At 37.1% G+C, this 14,897-nt stretch overlaps 1 protein-coding gene across 3 annotated transcripts; it reads right to left on the bottom strand.

Moving 5' to 3' along the window:
- Positions 1 to 257: 257 nt before the first annotated feature.
- Positions 258 to 14,559, bottom strand: LOC103386531 (immunoglobulin-like and fibronectin type III domain-containing protein 1). 3 transcript variants are annotated; one of them, XM_025060026.1, is made up of 23 exons: positions 14,192 to 14,559; positions 10,299 to 10,377; positions 8,925 to 9,047; positions 8,673 to 8,812; positions 8,434 to 8,533; positions 8,307 to 8,333; positions 8,084 to 8,120; positions 7,798 to 7,993; positions 7,252 to 7,365; positions 6,566 to 6,728; positions 6,147 to 6,419; positions 5,571 to 5,933; positions 4,946 to 5,070; positions 4,352 to 4,493; positions 3,968 to 4,261; positions 3,587 to 3,886; positions 3,333 to 3,509; positions 2,627 to 2,755; positions 2,212 to 2,520; positions 1,457 to 1,819; positions 1,070 to 1,366; positions 640 to 966; positions 258 to 550 (listed from the first exon to the last, which is right to left on the bottom strand). In XM_025060026.1, exons 2-23 carry the CDS (start codon positions 10,333 to 10,335, stop codon positions 546 to 548), a joined length of 4,041 nt encoding a protein of 1,346 aa, XP_024915794.1. In that variant the 5' UTR covers positions 10,336 to 10,377; positions 14,192 to 14,559; the 3' UTR covers positions 258 to 545. The 3 variants fall into 3 exon arrangements, with proteins under 3 accessions (XP_024915794.1, XP_024915795.1, XP_024915793.1); XM_025060027.1 differs by lacking the exons at positions 10,299 to 10,377; positions 14,192 to 14,559 and having other exon boundaries at positions 1,457 to 1,649; positions 1,734 to 1,819; positions 8,925 to 9,423; XM_025060025.1 differs by lacking the exons at positions 10,299 to 10,377; positions 14,192 to 14,559 and having other exon boundaries at positions 8,925 to 9,424.
- Between the last annotated feature and the right edge of the window lie 338 nt (positions 14,560 to 14,897).

Genomic DNA, 14,897 nt, shown 5'->3' on the forward strand with positions numbered 1-14,897 from the left:
ATAAGGTATTCGACTCTAATATAAATATAAGTGTTTAAAAAAGAATTAATCGTTTGTACTACAGAAAATTGAAAAAGTTATCTAATTTGCAGGGAGTCAATGTGTATAGTATAACTAATATATACGTTCTGTACTTAGGTTGTTTGTAAACAGGCTGTTTGTAAACCGAGGTTTAAATCCAGACTCTCATCTACCTAATAGCTAACTATTGCCCTGAATAACACTATTTGGAGTCGTGTTTGACATACATTATCATGGAGCAAGTGTTTTTTTTAAATTTTTTTTATTTTCTGTTTTTATTCATACATGAAATTGAAACATTTTCAAGGCAGCTCTGTTTTATAGCACTTGTAACTATTGACTCTAAACCAGACCTTCTAAACAAGTATCGAATCTTCTAAAGCTGAAATAATTAAGTTTTAAGTTGGTTGTTTTCATCGAGTAAAATCCATAAAGAAGAAATGTACTTTATTTAAATCAAATCAGGCCAGAATTGTATTTTTTTTAGATTAATTCCGCATCTGTCCAGCAGGTGTAGCTGCTCTTCACTCTGCAAAACAAACATATCTTTCATTCAAAACCCAGTGTATTTCAATTAATCTATGAAGGTATTTTAAATCTGTGCACATGTGTTCCTACCTTTGACATTCAGGATCATGGAACACTCTGAGATGCCCAGTTTGTTTTGAATGACAACTTTGTACTCTCCGTTGTCTTTGGCTACTGTTCTCAATATGAGCAGGGAGCAAACGCCACACGTGTTTGTGATGTAGTAGTTGGTGTTTGTGTTCAGGCTGACGTTGTCACGGTACCAAGTCACACGTGGTGCCGGGTTCCCCCTCACTGCACAACTCATACAACACTCGTAACCCTCTGGCGCCGTACGCCTCTTGAGGGGAACCAGAAAAGATGGTGGTGACTCAAGGTTCCGGCTTTTTGTTTCCCTCTTGTTTATTATGAACTTTTCTGAAATGCAGAAAACATATTTAACAGTAATTATTTGTAGTTTGGAAATATAAAACAACCTTAGGTCATTCTAAACATCTGATCAGAGTTGACGTTCAAAAACCTTTTTCCTTTTGGATTCCAAACCGAGGGGATTCTGAAGGTTCTGAGAGGCCCATGTCATTTTTAGCGTACACCCTGAAGTTGTATTCTCGTCCTGGCAAAATGTTGATGACTGTAAACTTGTTGTTGTAGAGGTTGTCGGCCACTGTCCTCCAAGTGCCCTTGGAAGAGTCCTTTTTGGAAATCATGTAGTGCAGTCTGTCGTCTCTCTTTTCATCTGGAGAAGAAGACCAGGACAGGGTCACTGTTCCTGGAATGATCTGATCCAACTCTACTGGTCCTGGAGGCTTAGGGTCATCTACAGTCAGATATAAGAACACAAGTAGAGAAACCATTATTAATGTTGGATCAGTTCACATTTTATAAATAACACACCAATTACATTTACCTGTAACTCTGACTTCAACATTGAAGTTCTCCAGACCCACCAGGTTCTTGAGTGTGATGGTGTAGATACCGGTGTCAGAACGTTCAGATGTGGGGATTAACATTTGAGAGCCTTTATCAGAGTTGGTGATAGTCACATGTTTCCCCACCGGGCTTCCATCTTTTAACCAAGAAACATCAGGGTGTGGGGAGGCCTGAAATATACAGTATGTCAGATTCACAATTGGACAAGTATAAGGACAGCAGTATTTTAATATCCATGTAGTAATGTTAAGTACCTCAAAGTTGAAGTTCAGACGTACTGTGTTACCAGATCTGACCACAACGAAAGTCGTCATATTTCTGTCCTTGAATTTTGGCCTCACTGAAAGTAAACAATTGATTAAAAACTTAAGATTGTACATTTAAGAATAATTTTAATTTCTAATATTTATCTGGACCACTACTAATTAAGAGAATTAGATGAAAAACTCCAACATTCATACCAGGACTGTTTATTCTTAATGCAATTTTTTTCATCTTTCAGTCATTTGAACAGCATGGTGCAAATTTCAGATTTTTTTTGTTCTATAAATGTCAAAAATGAAGCAGTGCAGGGAATCTAAATACTAACAGTTAGTGGGTTTTTTGGCATTGAAAAAAATATATTCTAAATACTAACAGTTAGTGGGTTTTTGGCATTGAAAAAAAAAAATTTATATATTATATATCCATTATATTTTAAAAACAAGTCCCATTAATTTCCAATTCTCTCACCAGGAGGGGGCATGGCAATCAGGTAATTGTCGAATGCCTGTGGTTCTCCATCACCTCCATAATTGGTGGCAATTACTCTCACCCAGTATGAAGTCATTGCTTTCAAACCCAGTACAGTGTAGGAGGTTAGACTAATCGGCATGGAGTTACAGCGGGTCCAGTCAGGGCTTTCCATAGGTCTTATCTCCACATAATATCCTTGAGCTTCATCTTCTGTCCCTTTTAGTGCCTTTGGTTTATTCCAGGCCAGAGAGAGTGTGGTGTAATCAGATGATGTTAATTTTAGGCCTGTAATTTTTCCTGGTGCCTCTGAAATGAAAGTGATAAAAGGTTTAATGTTGTCATTATATCAGATATTGTGCTGCTTGACTTTTGATAATTATAGTTATTTTTTTAAGACATTGGTTTGGCGTACTCATGGGATCTCTTGCGATCACCGTGTCACATGGGATACTTGGATCTCCTGCACCGGACAGATTAATAGCCGACACTCTGAATTCATACGCTGCCCCTTCAAAGATGTCTTTCACTGCATACTTTGTGTCTGTGGGGAAAAGAAAGGAAGACATGATTTATTTTACTTTTTCCATCTTAATATTCATTCATTCATATTGATTCAGAATCTGTATCCAACTATAATATTCCTGCTCATTATTCTGGGAAGCAGACTACTGCTGCTGCAGGCAAGAACAAAACTTTGGAAACATACAGGAGTTTTACTGCAGAAAATATGGCCATTTGTTGAACTTTTTCTTTTAAATTCCTTGTAGCTGAATTTGAATGTGTTGTAGGGAAGAGACAACTGAAAAGACTGAACTTTAAGTATGTTTAATTCAAAGTTCTGTTACTCCTGGAAACTGACCTGTGATCAGCTTTTCGGAATTGTTGCTCAGTACAGAAAACAATGCATTTTGTTGTGATTTTTGTTGCAAATTATTTGTCTAAATATATATTTTTGATTAGTTATAAACCACGATCAACCCATAGCTACCGTACTATTAATCAGATTTAGTTTTTAACACATTTAGAAATGTAATAGACCAGTGTAGTGTGCCCCAGCTCCACTTATGATATGACTATGATGTGATGCAAGTGTTCTGTCAACCTCCAAAGATGTGTACCTGTAATCGGCCCTCCTTGGTTTACAAGACTCCAGTAGTTAGTGCCTTTCTTGTGCTTCTCCAAATTGTAGCCCACTATTTTGGTTCCTCCAGTGTCACATGGAGAACCCCAGGTCAGATTGATGCAGTCTTTAAAAGCACTTTGAACTTTAGGTGCTGTTGGGCTTCCTGGATAACCTGTGGGACAATAAGGAGACCCCTGGTTAGTCGTGATATTTACATATAGTCTTGGAAAATAGTATCCTCAGACTTACGCAGTACACCCGCTGCTATGTCCTCCGTCTTCAGATAATCACTGACGCCTTCTGCGTTCTTGGCTTTGATCCGATAACAGTATTTCCTTCCAGGGTCAACGTCTGAGTCTTTGTAACTTAGGTTTTTTCCAGGGATCTCTCCAAGAGAAGTCCACTTATTTCGCCCCACCTGTTGGCGCTCTATGATGTAATTAGTGACAGGGCAACCACCGTTATCTTTGGGAGGTTTCCATTTAAACTCCACAGATGTTACAGCACTTTCCACTATGTCCACAGGTCCCAGAGGTGGACTAGGTTTGTCTGTGAAAGAAAGACAAATAAAAATGCAAATAAAAACAAAAAACCAACCAAAGTCAGGATTTAAATCTTTTATTTACTCACCAACTACGATAAGTTTTGAGATGGCCTCCATTGTACCAAATTCATTTTTCATTTTGATTTTCACATCTCCACTATCTTTCCTTTGGCACTTTGTCAGACGTAGTTGGCTTTCATTGGCTGATGTTTCAATTTTAACATTAAAGGCAGGTACAAGTTCATCGTCATCTTTGTGCCACTGAACGTTCATTGGTACACCACCAGAGAACGGAAGCTTCCATTCTGCAGTTTCACCTGCTTTTACAGTTACTGGCTTGGTGAACTCTCCCAGAGCATCTTGGTCAATTTTTGGGGGGTCTGGTTTGGAAACAAAAAAGAGTTTGTCTAAATCTTACAATTCTTTCCAACAGCTTAAATAAATCAGATAAATGAAGAGTCTCTTCTGACCTTGAATATTTAGAGTTGCCTCTGATTTACGTCCCTCAGCTTCAAAGCGATAAACGGCAGTGTCATCGTTTTGACAGCAGTCAATTATCAGCCTGTGACAGGCTCCCTCTTTGATTATTCTTACTCCATCCTCATTGGTTAGCTAGTCATGTACATGAGGTTGTATAAATTAGGTCAAAGACAGTTTAAAAGGCTTTAGACCACATGCTATACACTAAAGCAGGGATTACCAAAGTGTAGCGTGTGCACCCCTGGGGTACGTGAGCTACCACTAGGAGGTGTGCTAGGTACAAAAAGTGATGGTGGTTTGGAATATTCTTTTAGTATTTTTATACATTTCCATAATTAAAAATTTGAAATCAAAGGCTGACATTTTTATTAATGAATAAATGACAGTTGTATATAAATATATGTGTGTTTTGGACATTTGAACACATTTAAACATCACACATTTATATGTAAGGTTGTTTGTTTTTGTTTTTTTTTCGAAGATGTAGGAAACTGGAGGTGCATCAACCTAGTTGGGCTACAGAAGGGGTTGCGTGGCCAAAAAAGTTTCTCAACTACTCAGAATTATCTGAATGGTTGTCTTACCAGCTTCCCATTTTTGTACCAACGACCTTTAGTTGTCTCACTGCTTATTTTGCAAGACAACTCTGCTCGTTCCCCGAGTTTAGCAGTTGTATCAGACAGACCACTGACAAACTGAACTCCTCGATCTGCAACAATTAAAAAACAAATAAAAAAAACAGTGGACTTCTAAATAACATTGTCAAACGTGTCAAAAAAAGTTAAACTTTGTCTTTCACAGTCTCATATATTGACAAAAAATATTAAAATTTAATCTTTGAAATATTTAGATGGGTACATTTCTGGCAGTTAATAGTTGAATTACTTTTGCTCTTATTTTCTTGAGGCTGTATTTGATTGATTTGATTTGTGGCAAGTGATTTTCGTTTTATGCTGTACTACTCTGCATTATATTTCAGTGCCTATGGGATTTGCATGCAACACTTTCACAAATTCTGTCTGCGACTGCATCCTTAATGTTATTTACATTTATTTTTGTCAGTAATTTTAGTAAAACAAATGATACACTTAGTGAGCCGAGGTTCTAAACGCCAACCACATGGAACTAAAAACCTTTTAAGAGCACTTGGAATTGAAAGTACTACACCAATCTCCTGTTCATTTCACACAGTGCAGTAAGTGATAATACCTGTAACAGTATCCGGAACTAAAGGACCTTCTCGTAATCTCTTCTTCTTACTTTCATCATTCTCCTCTTTCTTGTCACCCTTTTTATTCCCCAGATCTCCTTCAAGGAGGTTCTCATTCTTGTTATCACCATCACTTTTATCTCCACCAGTCTTCCCATCAGATCCAGCACCACTTCCATCCCCATCTCTCAGTGCAGCCTTTGCTGCTGCTTCTGCAGCTTCCTTTTCTGCCTGAGCTCTTCTTTCTGCCTCCAGTCTTTCTTGCTCTGCTCGTAGCTTGGCTTCTTTTTCCAACTTCCGTTTTGTTATCTCATCCTGATTATCGGTTTTACCTTTACGTCTTTTACTGCCATCTGGATCAGCTGGAACATGATTAAAAATCAACATGTTCAATAATCTGGATCAGATAAGATGTAATCGTTTCACAAAATATGATCTCTCACATAAATAAACCTCCTACACTCATTAATGATAGAATATATAAAAATAAATAAAATTATTAAATTAAATATTTTTCTATATTGTATTTATTTATAGTAACAATATCAAAAATAAGCATAAAAAACATTTCTCACCTTCAACTACAAGGGATGCGCTGCTGGCAGTTAAACCAGCGATGGCATAGTATTTGCCCTTATCTGCCTCGTTACAGTCTTTTATTGTCAACGTGTGAACGAGTTTGTCCTCTGAGACCGTGATCTCATATTTATCCACATCATCCAGAGACATGTCTCCCTTTAACCATGTGATTCCATTTAGAGGTTTGGAGAGATGGCACGTAAAGACAGCATCTTCACTTTCAACAGCCTTCGCATCTTTGATCTGGTCCATGAACTCCACAGCAGGTACTGGAGAGACATCGTAGTTTGGAGATGCAGTGTTTGGGAATCTGTTTTTTATTTATTTATTTATTTTTAATATTGTAATACAGAAAACCTGACAAAACTATTATGTATCGTTGATATATAATATCATAGATAATAGTTTTCTTTACCTTGAAAGTCAGTTGTCAGAACATTGGTGTCGTCAACATCGACCTGATAAAATCCAGCATCTTCAGGCTGAGGGTCTTTAATGCTGAAAGTATACCTTGTCCCACTTTTCTTCAAACAGTACTTGGAATTTGCATCGTCACTATAAGGCACCAATTTCCCATCCTGTGGAAACAAACAGTGGGAGTTATGTTTTTGATGAGGGATATGTCTATATCATTCCATTGGCTGGATATTCTGAAATAGCCTTTTACTTTAACCACCTGTGTCCAGTTCAGTCAGTCCCCTTATAGTAGTTTGTTTAAGTTGGACAACATTGTTAGCAGTTTGAAGGAAATTTAAACATCGGGGCGAAGACAGGAGCAAGATTTGTTCGATTATGATATGAGCAAGTAATAAATCACTAAGATGGGTCTTAACTTAAAATACTCTCTGTCTCTTCTTATGACGCAGTTGATAGATGAGGAGTTTATAGCTTACCAGGTCTGTTTATTATGTACAATAAGTGACACTCTGTTTACTGTGACTGTGTTTCCAGATAAAATGTTCAAATTAGTGTAAAAGCTCTGCTCACTTTCTGTTCAGCTGGCTGTGTTTAGTACTTTGGTTTGTAAACCTGATATTGGGACAACCCTCTTTTTGATGCATGTCAAATATTTGTTGCCATGTATGGTACTTTTCAACTCACCTTGTACAGGTGAATGGAACTGTTGGCATCCCATAGCTTCATGTCCATACTAAATTCAGCTCTTCCATTGGGTTTAATTTGTATTTGTTTCACATTCTCCAGCTTCTCCACAACCTGCAAGAAGAAAATTGACAGAATAATCTCATTGGTTGGCTCTAAGTATTATTGCTGTAGCTGTGACATGAATATGCTTGGGCTGACAGAACTTTGGATATTTACTTGTTATGATGCTCTGACTGGCCTGGGGCCAAGATAGCATCTTGCACAGGAAGGAGGCAGATCGGAATTTAGGATAACTTGATGTTAGACTGACTGTAGAGCCTTTGAGTTATTTATCACTTATACCCATGGCTGTGTAAATTCTTATTTGAATATTGGCCTTTGAAGTTTAAAAAAAATGAGCAGCCTTAAACTTTTTCTGTCAGCTACACCAAGGCGGTGTTTAGTTACAGCTGAAAGGTAGAACAAGTTGCGACACATCGACAAGGTCACAGCTTTTTTTCCTCAAATGTTGTTTTTCTTCAGCTAATTGAAACCTCTGTGTACCTTTGCCTGCTCATCCTCCCTTTCCTTCTTCATCTGGTTGAGTCTTTTCAACAGCCAGCGGAAGTCAGTGACCCCAAAGTCCAAACATATTTTTTCGTAGTCTCTTTTCCGAGCACTGAGGAGGAGTTCCCAGAGCTTCGGATCAATCTCTCCCTCCTTCTTTGGCGGCAGTTGTTTTTTTCTGGTGGGAACAACGCTGAAGCAAAACATTATGTTTCACTGAGTAAGCAGCTGCACACATTTATAACAATGACAATCAGGCTGTGCTGAACGTAGCTGAACTCACGTTTTCTTTAGCATTGATCTGAAATCCTGACCATTGCCTGAATAAGCACATAAAAACAAACAGCATGATTACAACCATCAGTATACGTTTAATTGATGATTAAAGTCTTAGGCTACAACATAAGTGAACATATGTCATCAAATGTACATGTATGTACATATAGAGAAATCAAACTTTACATTGTTGAATGATAGCTTAATAGTTTCTGTCCAAAACCTCATACCTCCCTGGCCTTTCTGCTGTGAGCCCGCTGTAAATATACACAAAAAACTATGTTAAGTAGTATTCAAAATATTTAACTGTGATGGTTGAATTTGGTCAATATATAATGTAGCTTAACTGCGTCTTACCTTCGATAACATTTAGCGTTATGTTGCAGGAAGCCGTTCCGTAGTCGTTGGTTGCGAAGCACTTGTAGGTGTCAGCGTGTTCATGTTTAACACTAGGTATCTGAGAAGAGTAAAAATTTGTTTTTTATTTAAAATAACGTAGATAAAATGAGGGGTTTAGTTGAATATAAATTCAAAAAGCCAAAGTTATCTTTAGTTAATGCCAAAGTATTTTCTTTGTTAAAATACTGTTTTCTCACCTCCAAAATGTGCTCTCGACCTCTTGCATCATATCTGGTCTTGTACATATTAGGGTCATTCATTTCACCCCTGGTACGCTCCCAAGTAACAACAGGGGGCGGTGCTCCACTAACCATTGCTTTGAAAAGAGCCTTTTTACCTTTTAGACATCAGAAAGCAGAAACATTTTTTTTTTCTTTAATTGGTATAATTTGATGCAAACATAAAAATGTTTTCTATACTTTCTATCTATATTCTACTCTTATCTTTACCTTCTTGAACGTTTAAAGCCATTGGCTTCCGGGTGAAGTCAGGTGTTGACTTTCCCAGAGGTACAAGTTCAACACTTTGAATGACTGTAACTCCGGACACTCTGGACATTTTCTTGATAGCCACTGTAAAAAAAGAGGAAGAATATAGTGTGACTAAATTTAAACATTCCATATACAATACTGTATATGTATATGGAAATGTGTTATATATACTGTATATATGTGTGTGTGTATGTTTATAATATGTTTCCTCTTCATATATGTATAAATATGTGGATTATATGGATAGCTTAGTATTGAATACAAACTAAATAACAAGGTTCTTTTAAACCTGACAGTCAGACCGGTATATGGCTCCATCAGTTTGAGGGTCTTTGGCCTTTTTTAACCCCCCAAAACAAAACAACAACAGAAACTTGGTCATGTTTCTTTGCAGTACTAAATCTTACCAGAGGAGGTCAGTATTCTCCTTCTTGACAGTCGCAGCCACTGCAGAATGTTTAGACTTGACACCCTGATTTATGTTAATGCGATTTTTTTGGTGTCAAAAAGATCATAAATTGTGGAATTGTATCAGGAAGTCAACTTTATTTATTTATGCATTATGTTATTATAAATAAATAAATAAATAAATAGATAAATAAATAAACAAATAAATAAATAAATAAAAGTTCAGATGTCTTTATCTTTATCTCTGAGATCATCTTGGCTGAGCCAAAAAAGCCATCAGCATGTCAGCACTGTGTGTGCAGACAGCAGATGAGTTATGGCGATCGCATATTTCAGGTCTTTTCCCCTCTAACATTTCAACTGTGCCACGACTCACACTACACAAAACTAAGCTCATTCAACAGCTGTTGAAATCACGAGCCGTGACTCATGCCATTTGTTACTTCAACTGTACTAGTATGATACTTCACCAGGTCCCAGAGCTGCAGCATTTATCACAGGCTCGGTGAGTAGGTGAAGAGCTCGGTAAACAAACACATATGTATGTGTAGAAACAGCGGCGTCCAGGACAAAGTATTTGACATCTGACTTGTGACTTCATTGAGGCGGGATGTACTCCTGTGTACAGGGTTTTACATTTGCTTCTGAACCTTGTGATTTGTGAAACCACACAACAGTTTTTCTCTTACTTTACAATGTTTTTATGGAAATATATTACAGCCAGGCAGAAAATCTTTGCCACTGTCTCAAAGGTTTACTCTGTCAAAGTGTTTATATCTACACTGTAAATGATAGTGATGATCATTTTTAATTGTTTTATATTTCCAAATACAATCATATTAATATATGGGCTTAGTTATTGGTCTTTATCCCGGGATGGCGTACTTGTTGTTTCTGGTATATGTGTGTGTGTTTATTTGTTACCTTTGGCTTTTTGATCCTTGTTTTTGCCTGAAGACATTTTGGCGTTGTTTATTTCCCTTTTTAATCGGTGTCACTTCCACTGAAAGACAAGCACAGGTAAAAAAAAAAAAATCCCATGTAGATTACATTACATGGTTACATTTTTATAAATTAACATTTACATCCATTAGTTTATAACATTTATACACTTTCGTTTAATAGTTTAACAAAATACCTTTGTAGGAAATTAGTAGACAAAGATTTCGATTTTTTAATCTATTATTTAAAAACAGACAAAAAGAAGACATAAAACTTTATAGAATAAAACAGGAACGTTTTGGGACAAATAAACACATTGTTACTACTAGTTTAACTATTTAAATTACCATAGCTGTTTATTGGAGAGAACCGACTGGCGAAAACTGCTGCAGCCAGTGAGTGTTTACTCTCTTTCTGCTGCTCCATGTCTTTTTTTATGTTTATTGAGCCAAATTAAGCTCCTCTGACAATAGTCCACTTAAATTGAATCCTTAAAGGCAAATTTGTTTTTGTGAATTCTGGCAGTAATTCTAAATAGATATGTATTTTTACTTTTTATTAGGGATTCGCAAAAAGACAAAGAACTCAATTTAGTTTCTTAAACATAAACCGATTAAAAATGAAAACGTGGAGCACACACCGGAAATGCTGCAATAACACAGGATTATCTTCACATGCCCGTCAAGCATGGACAGTACTGAAGACAATGAAAGATGGTTATTATTAGCATTTGTGAGATAAACAACATGAGCTGCTCAAAGGTCAGGGGTCACCGGTGTGGGATTCTCCTTTTCATGATACACCAAATATTTTGAATACAGAAAGGTGTGCACTGCAGGCAGGCCAGTCAGGCCCTTACGCATTACGTCTATGAAGCTACGTTTTGTGATGTATGCAGAATGAGGCCTGGCCAGTGTTGTTGCCATTACAAGTTTTCATTAGAGAAATGAATTGATTGGACCAGCAACCCTGAAAATAATTAAGCAGTTGAAAAAAATGAATTAAACATGTAAATTCTGGTTCTCAAACTTTATGGATCACTGCTAATGTGACATTTTTTAAAGGGAAGCTCGTCTTGTTCCATATTTATAATCACTGACATTTAGTTTAAATGGCGCTTGTAGTGCTTGATACTTTGAGTTTTAAGACATTTTATTCTGCCTCTGATATTTATCTTGTAAGTCATTCTTTGAATTCATTATTTCATTTTGAATCACAGTCCACAGTTTCATACACGTGGCCTAGATATTAAAGTTGTTTTAATGTGAGTCAAAGTCATTCCCGTCACTCTGCAGCACGACCCAGCCTGCATCCTTCTCACTTATCAGTCGACTAATCATTTACCATCCCCTAAGGCCACGGCACATTCACCCACCAGGCTTCAAAGGCATCATCTGTTGTCACAGAAAAGGCATCTGCTGAGGCAAGTGTGGATAATTTCTTTATAAAGAATCGTCATCGGAGTGACACGCGGCTATTTTCAGTTTTCAGACAACAGATGTGCAGCTGGAGGAGGGTTTTTGCGGAGTGATCAGAGTGGCAACAACTTGAGGCACCACCACAAACCAACATTAACACTACACATCGTGATGACTGAGACAGCCAGCTGTCCAGCTGCTGTCCAAAAGTACTTTGTAGAAAAAGTATTAAGTAAATATGACAATATCAAACTATAATTCACGGTAAACTGTGAAACTTTAAATATTCAGGATGATTATCTGAATCTATTTAAAAGTTGAATAATGATGAACATTTGTGTTATGGTCTCTACAGGGAACACATTTGACACTGAATGCCTTCTGAGACGAGTTAATCCAGAAGAATTGAACCCAGTAAAAACAGTCCGTTGTGAAGTTTCTTCGGGAAAATATTTGATAAATTTAAATTTGTGCAATTGAATTGAATTTGTCCATTTAGCTCAGCTATCTTAGCTCAACTTAGTGTAGCTTATTTTGGCATATCTTAACTTAATTTGTTTTTCTTATCACATCTCAAGTTATCTTGGCCTATCTTGGTAATCCTTAGTTTTTCCATTCTTAGCCAATTTATTTTAGTTTATTGTCATTTAGCTTATTTTAGTTTATCTTCCTGTACTTTAGTTCATCTTATCTATTTTGATTTTCATATTCATATTTTTCCGTATTAACTGAAAATATTTAGATTTTTATAAAGAGCTTTTTTTTTATCCCCGTTTTAATAATTTCACTTCATTAATTATGGATTAATTCCACCCATTCTGCTGCTGCCAGTTTGGTCAAGGTCATGTGAATCAGCCTCTGTCACTGACCAGAATCTTGTGGCATCTTGGGTCATAAGAACGTCAAACACATAAAAACAGGGTCATGAGCCAGAGGTGGGTTGAGGGTGGGCCGAGACACAGTGCCTGGGAGCTTCTCCTCATGTGTCGCCTCAGTCTTTATATGACATCAGCCTGTCAGAGTGGGGGATGCTTTGACTCTTGTGCGTGACCCACGCAGACAGTTGGAGACGTGTTAGGAAGCTGTTAATGGGGGAATGTGAAATTTCACCTAGTGGCTGACTCTGCCCATCTGCCTGTGGAGTCATGTGGCTGTGCCAGCATTTTTACTGCTCATGACCCAAAATAGACCGGAGCGGAAACTTTGCTGGACCCTCTAGAGACCATGTACCTTTGAGATAAGTAGATAACTATTTTTGTCGGGTGATTTTTGTTTAGCAGAATTCCAGAGTTACTCTTAACGCCTAAATGTTTAGTTTTTATGTGGAGAAAAAGACAAGCTCAACCTCATTCACTAATGTGAAAGGAAAAGAAAAACAACAGACAGATAATGAGATGCTGGGTTTAATTTAAATAAACCTCGGGCTACGAGCAGTAAATTTGAGATGACTTTGACCTCAGTTTAGTGGCGAGAACTTTGGGTCATGCACCAATAGATGGTCATAGTGAGAGCAGCAAGTTTTGGTGGAGAAGTTTGAATCTTTAGGATAGTTAGGCAGAAATTGTACTATCTGCAGAGGTTAGAGGTTTTCAATTAGAGCTGAACTGTTTCTACCTTAGGCCTGTGAGGCCATCTGCCGTCTATTTTTAGGACCATTAAACACTACAAAGTTCAATAAAAAAAAAATCAGCCCTTGAAATGATGAACATAGGCACTGTAAAACCCTTTGTTAGCAACACTTTAGCAGCCGTTAGCATCACAATCTTTGATTAAAAAAAAGCAGCACTATGTCAAGTTCCTTATTAAATTCAACGTATTTAAGAATAGTTCTCTATTTCCCTGAAAGTGCGATTTATGGATCAGTGAAATATATATTTTTATATACACCGAAGCAGCTGTTAGCATTACAATCTTTACTAAAATGTAGATCTTTATTGTCAAATTTAAAGAATTTAAGACTGCTTAATAAACCTGTCTGTAGTTCAATTTCCATCAAATGTATGATCTTGGACAAAACAGCTGTTTCATGAAAAGCATTAAGTCTTTCAGTCAGAAAGATTTGTTATCGAGGTTCCAGTGAATAAACTTTTAACCTTAGCCTGTGGCCACTTGCTCATCCGATTCTAATTTCATTTATTTCAATTCTCAAAGTTGACAAATGGGAGTGTGTGATTCCATGATGTATAAAACAAAACAAGATTATTATCATTTTAATCATTTGTATTTTGTCTATTATAAAGTCTACAGAGTCTCATAAACATAAGCAATTTAAGAATAACCTCTTATACCATGTGCTGATTGTCTGACACTATTTTGATGTGACCTTTTTTTTTGGAGAAAAACAAAGTTTCCTCTTAAGTTTTGATAAATTCTTGTTCTTTGTAAACTAATATTTTGGTTTTTGTATTACTATATATTCACATAGAGTTAGTAAAAGGAAAAAAAAATCAAAGTTACCTTCGGATCCTTCTGGTCTTTGTTCAGTTATCCACTGTCAACCTTCACGTTCTTTCTCCCTCTAGCTACTTGTGGTCCTCCGTTTTTGTTGGGTGATAAGGTCCAGCGTGCACAGAAACCCATAGGGGGCTGAAATGTTGTGAGTAAAAACTCATATTATAGAAGTGTTAAAGGGTTGAGGTTCATCTTACTAATCCCTATGAAAGCGATCACTTTGCAGCGCCGCACTGAAAATACATTATGACTGTTCATTCAATCTGTTGTCTGTTATCAGTCAGCATCTCTCTACTATTACCAAAGTCAATGTAAAAAAAGACGCCGCAAACACTAATACCTTTTAATTATGTTAGGAATCAATTCATTATCCTGCTGTATTTGATATGACCAGATTTGTTAATGGCCGCAAAGCTGCAAAGATATTTGTCACTTGCTGGTGGAGGTTGGATTTAAGGAGCGGCAGTTTCACAAGGTTTCCTGGAAACATGATCAATGGACTGTGGTCACCAAACATCAATGTGAGACATTTTGTGAGGTAAAGCAATCTCTCTCTGATATGGCAAATTTGGCACCCATCGGTTCCAATTAGCCTTGTAAGGTAGCGTCAGAATTTCTTGCAGCATGTTCCTGGTGTTCAGTGGTAACATTGCTGAATGCTAGTTGCTGATGTTAGCGGGGGCGTGGGGGTTGTGTTGTCTGGTGTTGTGTA

The sequence above is a fragment of the Cynoglossus semilaevis genome, chromosome 11, assembly GCF_000523025.1.
Source record: "Cynoglossus semilaevis isolate Cse_v1.0 chromosome 11, Cse_v1.0, whole genome shotgun sequence".
Taxonomy (NCBI): domain Eukaryota; kingdom Metazoa; phylum Chordata; class Actinopteri; order Pleuronectiformes; family Cynoglossidae; genus Cynoglossus; species Cynoglossus semilaevis.

What these genes read in the sequence shown, in the direction of transcription:
- LOC103386531 (XM_025060025.1), bottom strand. Translation starts at nt 9,096, where the DNA reads ATGGAATGTTTAAATTTAGTCACACTATATTCTTCCTCTTTTTTTACA. An exon ending in GGTACAAAAATGGGAAGCTG is followed by an intron (nt 4,494 to 4,945) that starts GTAAGACAACCA and finishes GTACATGACTAG; the next exon opens with CTAACCAATGAGGATGGAGT. An exon ending in GATCGCAAGAGATCCCATGA is followed by an intron (nt 2,521 to 2,626) that starts GTACGCCAAACC and finishes CTTTCATTTCAG; the next exon opens with AGGCACCAGGAAAAATTACA.